The 2,155-nt window shown below is 27.7% G+C and overlaps 1 protein-coding gene across 1 annotated transcript in view; it reads left to right on the top strand.

The window, feature by feature from the left end:
* The window catches only part of LOC106789231 (myosuppressin), a 9,494-nt gene that overhangs the window by 6,508 nt on the left and 831 nt on the right, over positions 1-2,155 (top strand). The window contains exon 2 of the mRNA XM_014753292.1: positions 647-848. Coding sequence (XP_014608778.1) covers positions 653-848 — 196 coding nt within the window. The 5' untranslated portion in view covers positions 647-652. The remainder of the gene's footprint in view (positions 1-646; positions 849-2,155) is intronic.

Genomic DNA, 2,155 nt, shown 5'->3' with positions numbered 1-2,155 from the left:
AAATTGACAAAATTATTGATGTATATTTGTATCGTAACAATAACGTACCTTTTGTTTTATTTTTTCTTCTTCTTTTTCTTCTTCTTCTTCTTCTTATAACTTGTATATTATATTAATAATTTCGATGTAAATTTTAAAACGCGATATAATAATAGAAAATATTCGTACGAATAAATACGAGAATAATTTAATTTAAGTGAGAATTGACACGATGCCAAAAAGGTATACACCTGGCATCGATTTCGTGATGCATAGAAATTTTTAGATCAAGGGCTTACTTTCTACAGATGATCTTCGATTATTTATAATCTTATACTAAAATCTTATTATAACTATTGCGTTGATTAAACGAAAACTAATGTACCCAAAAATATTCAAAACTGAATATCAATTTTTGAACAAATTACAAATTATTGATATTGTATAGAATTTTTGTTAATGAAAATAACCCATATTTGTTGTCATCCCATAGCCATAATAACTCGTACAAAAAATCTTTTGCAAAGAAAAATATTTTCTATTTTAATAACCACAAATTCTGAGCCAACCTTTTTTCTTTTTAATTGGATCATAAAATCGAAACAAAATATTCATCCATCTTTTATTCCAAAATTCTCATTTGAATTCATTTTGATTTGTTTTACAGGTAATCATGAATTCGATGTTAACTATCGTCGTATCTCTGGCAACCGTTTCGATTTTATTTGGTGAAATTTTTGCGATGCCCCCGGCCCAATGTAGTCCAGGTTTACTCGATGAAGTACCACCTAGGGTACGAAAAATTTGTGCTGCACTTTCTACCATATATCAACTTAGCTCAGCCATGGAAAGTTACGTCAACGACAAAGGTAATTCTTATTTATTTATATTTACCCATACGATTCATGGGAATTTAATTAAAATCTAATCAATGGTAATTTAATATTCGTTTCAACGTAATTCTTGTCAAAAAAAAATCACGTATTAAAAAAGAGGGTTCGATTGAAAATTATTATCGTTTTACGTCAATCAATACTTTTTTTTTCTATATTAATTATGTTACAGCATTTTTTTTTTCTTTCCAATCGTAAACTAATTTTCAACGATTATTATTCAAATTATTATTCAAATTGTCGATAAATATTTTTCGATCATAATATTTAAAGGTTAACGTGAAAATCCGAAATTGGAGAACGTCAAGATTTACGTTCTAGCTTGGTACATGTTTAAAAATATTTAATGTATCAGAATAAATCCAAATATTCGATCTTTTAACGATCATATTTGGTATCTGTTGACATTTCACTATGTGAATCTTAACATTCTCCAAGTTCGGTCTTTCACAACATATACACAAAAAATGTGGTATATTTATATAAATAATATTAATATAAAACAATATAATATAAATTCCGGTTACCAGTGACATCCCAACTTCTCACTGATAAATTTAATGACGGTCACCGGTGACCACTGTGGCATTAAACGTGTTAAAGAAATGAAGATCATATCAGATAATCCTATCATTGTTTTTTATTATATAAAATTATTTTAAAGTAAACTAATTCGATCACAAAAAAAAAGAAAGAAATAAAAGAAAAAACAAATCAAGATGAAATCTTCTAAAAATATTCAACCTTTTATTTTCAACGTGTGAAGAAGATTCACATAATCACGCGTATATTAAGGTTAATACCGTGTAATTACAATTGGAAATAATTATACCCTAAAGCAATACACGTTCTACGTCAATTATTGTTTCGTTTTCTTTGAATCGGATAACGATTTCGATTGTCTAGTGAAGAAAAAAAAAAGGAAAAAACAAGAAGAAAAGTAGGAAAAGAAAAAAAACGAAACTAACCTAAAAATAAAAATACAATGAAATGTTTATAACTCTCTTAAGGGGTTTGGGACTTTCAACAAAATTTTTTTTTTCAATTCTACAACTCATCTAAAATATTGTATTCAATTTTGAAATCGATAGGAGTAGTAGTTTTAAAGATAGAGCCCTGGGAAGTTGCACTCTTTAATGGCTCTTATATCAGCACTCAAATCTTTAAACGCGTTTTTCTCAAAACGCTTTTTCTAAAGTCGGTTGTCAAGATTTCTCGAAAACTATTTAACCGATTTTCATGAAATTTGCTACACGTCTTCGTGATACTATTGACAAGGACTT

Source organism: Polistes canadensis, unplaced genomic scaffold (assembly GCF_001313835.1).
Source record: "Polistes canadensis isolate GaletaPanama2010 unplaced genomic scaffold, ASM131383v1 scaffold_172, whole genome shotgun sequence".
Lineage (NCBI taxonomy): Eukaryota > Metazoa > Arthropoda > Insecta > Hymenoptera > Vespidae > Polistes > Polistes canadensis.
Note: the sequence above shows the minus strand (reverse complement) of the source record. Positions and strands in the feature narration are given on the sequence as shown.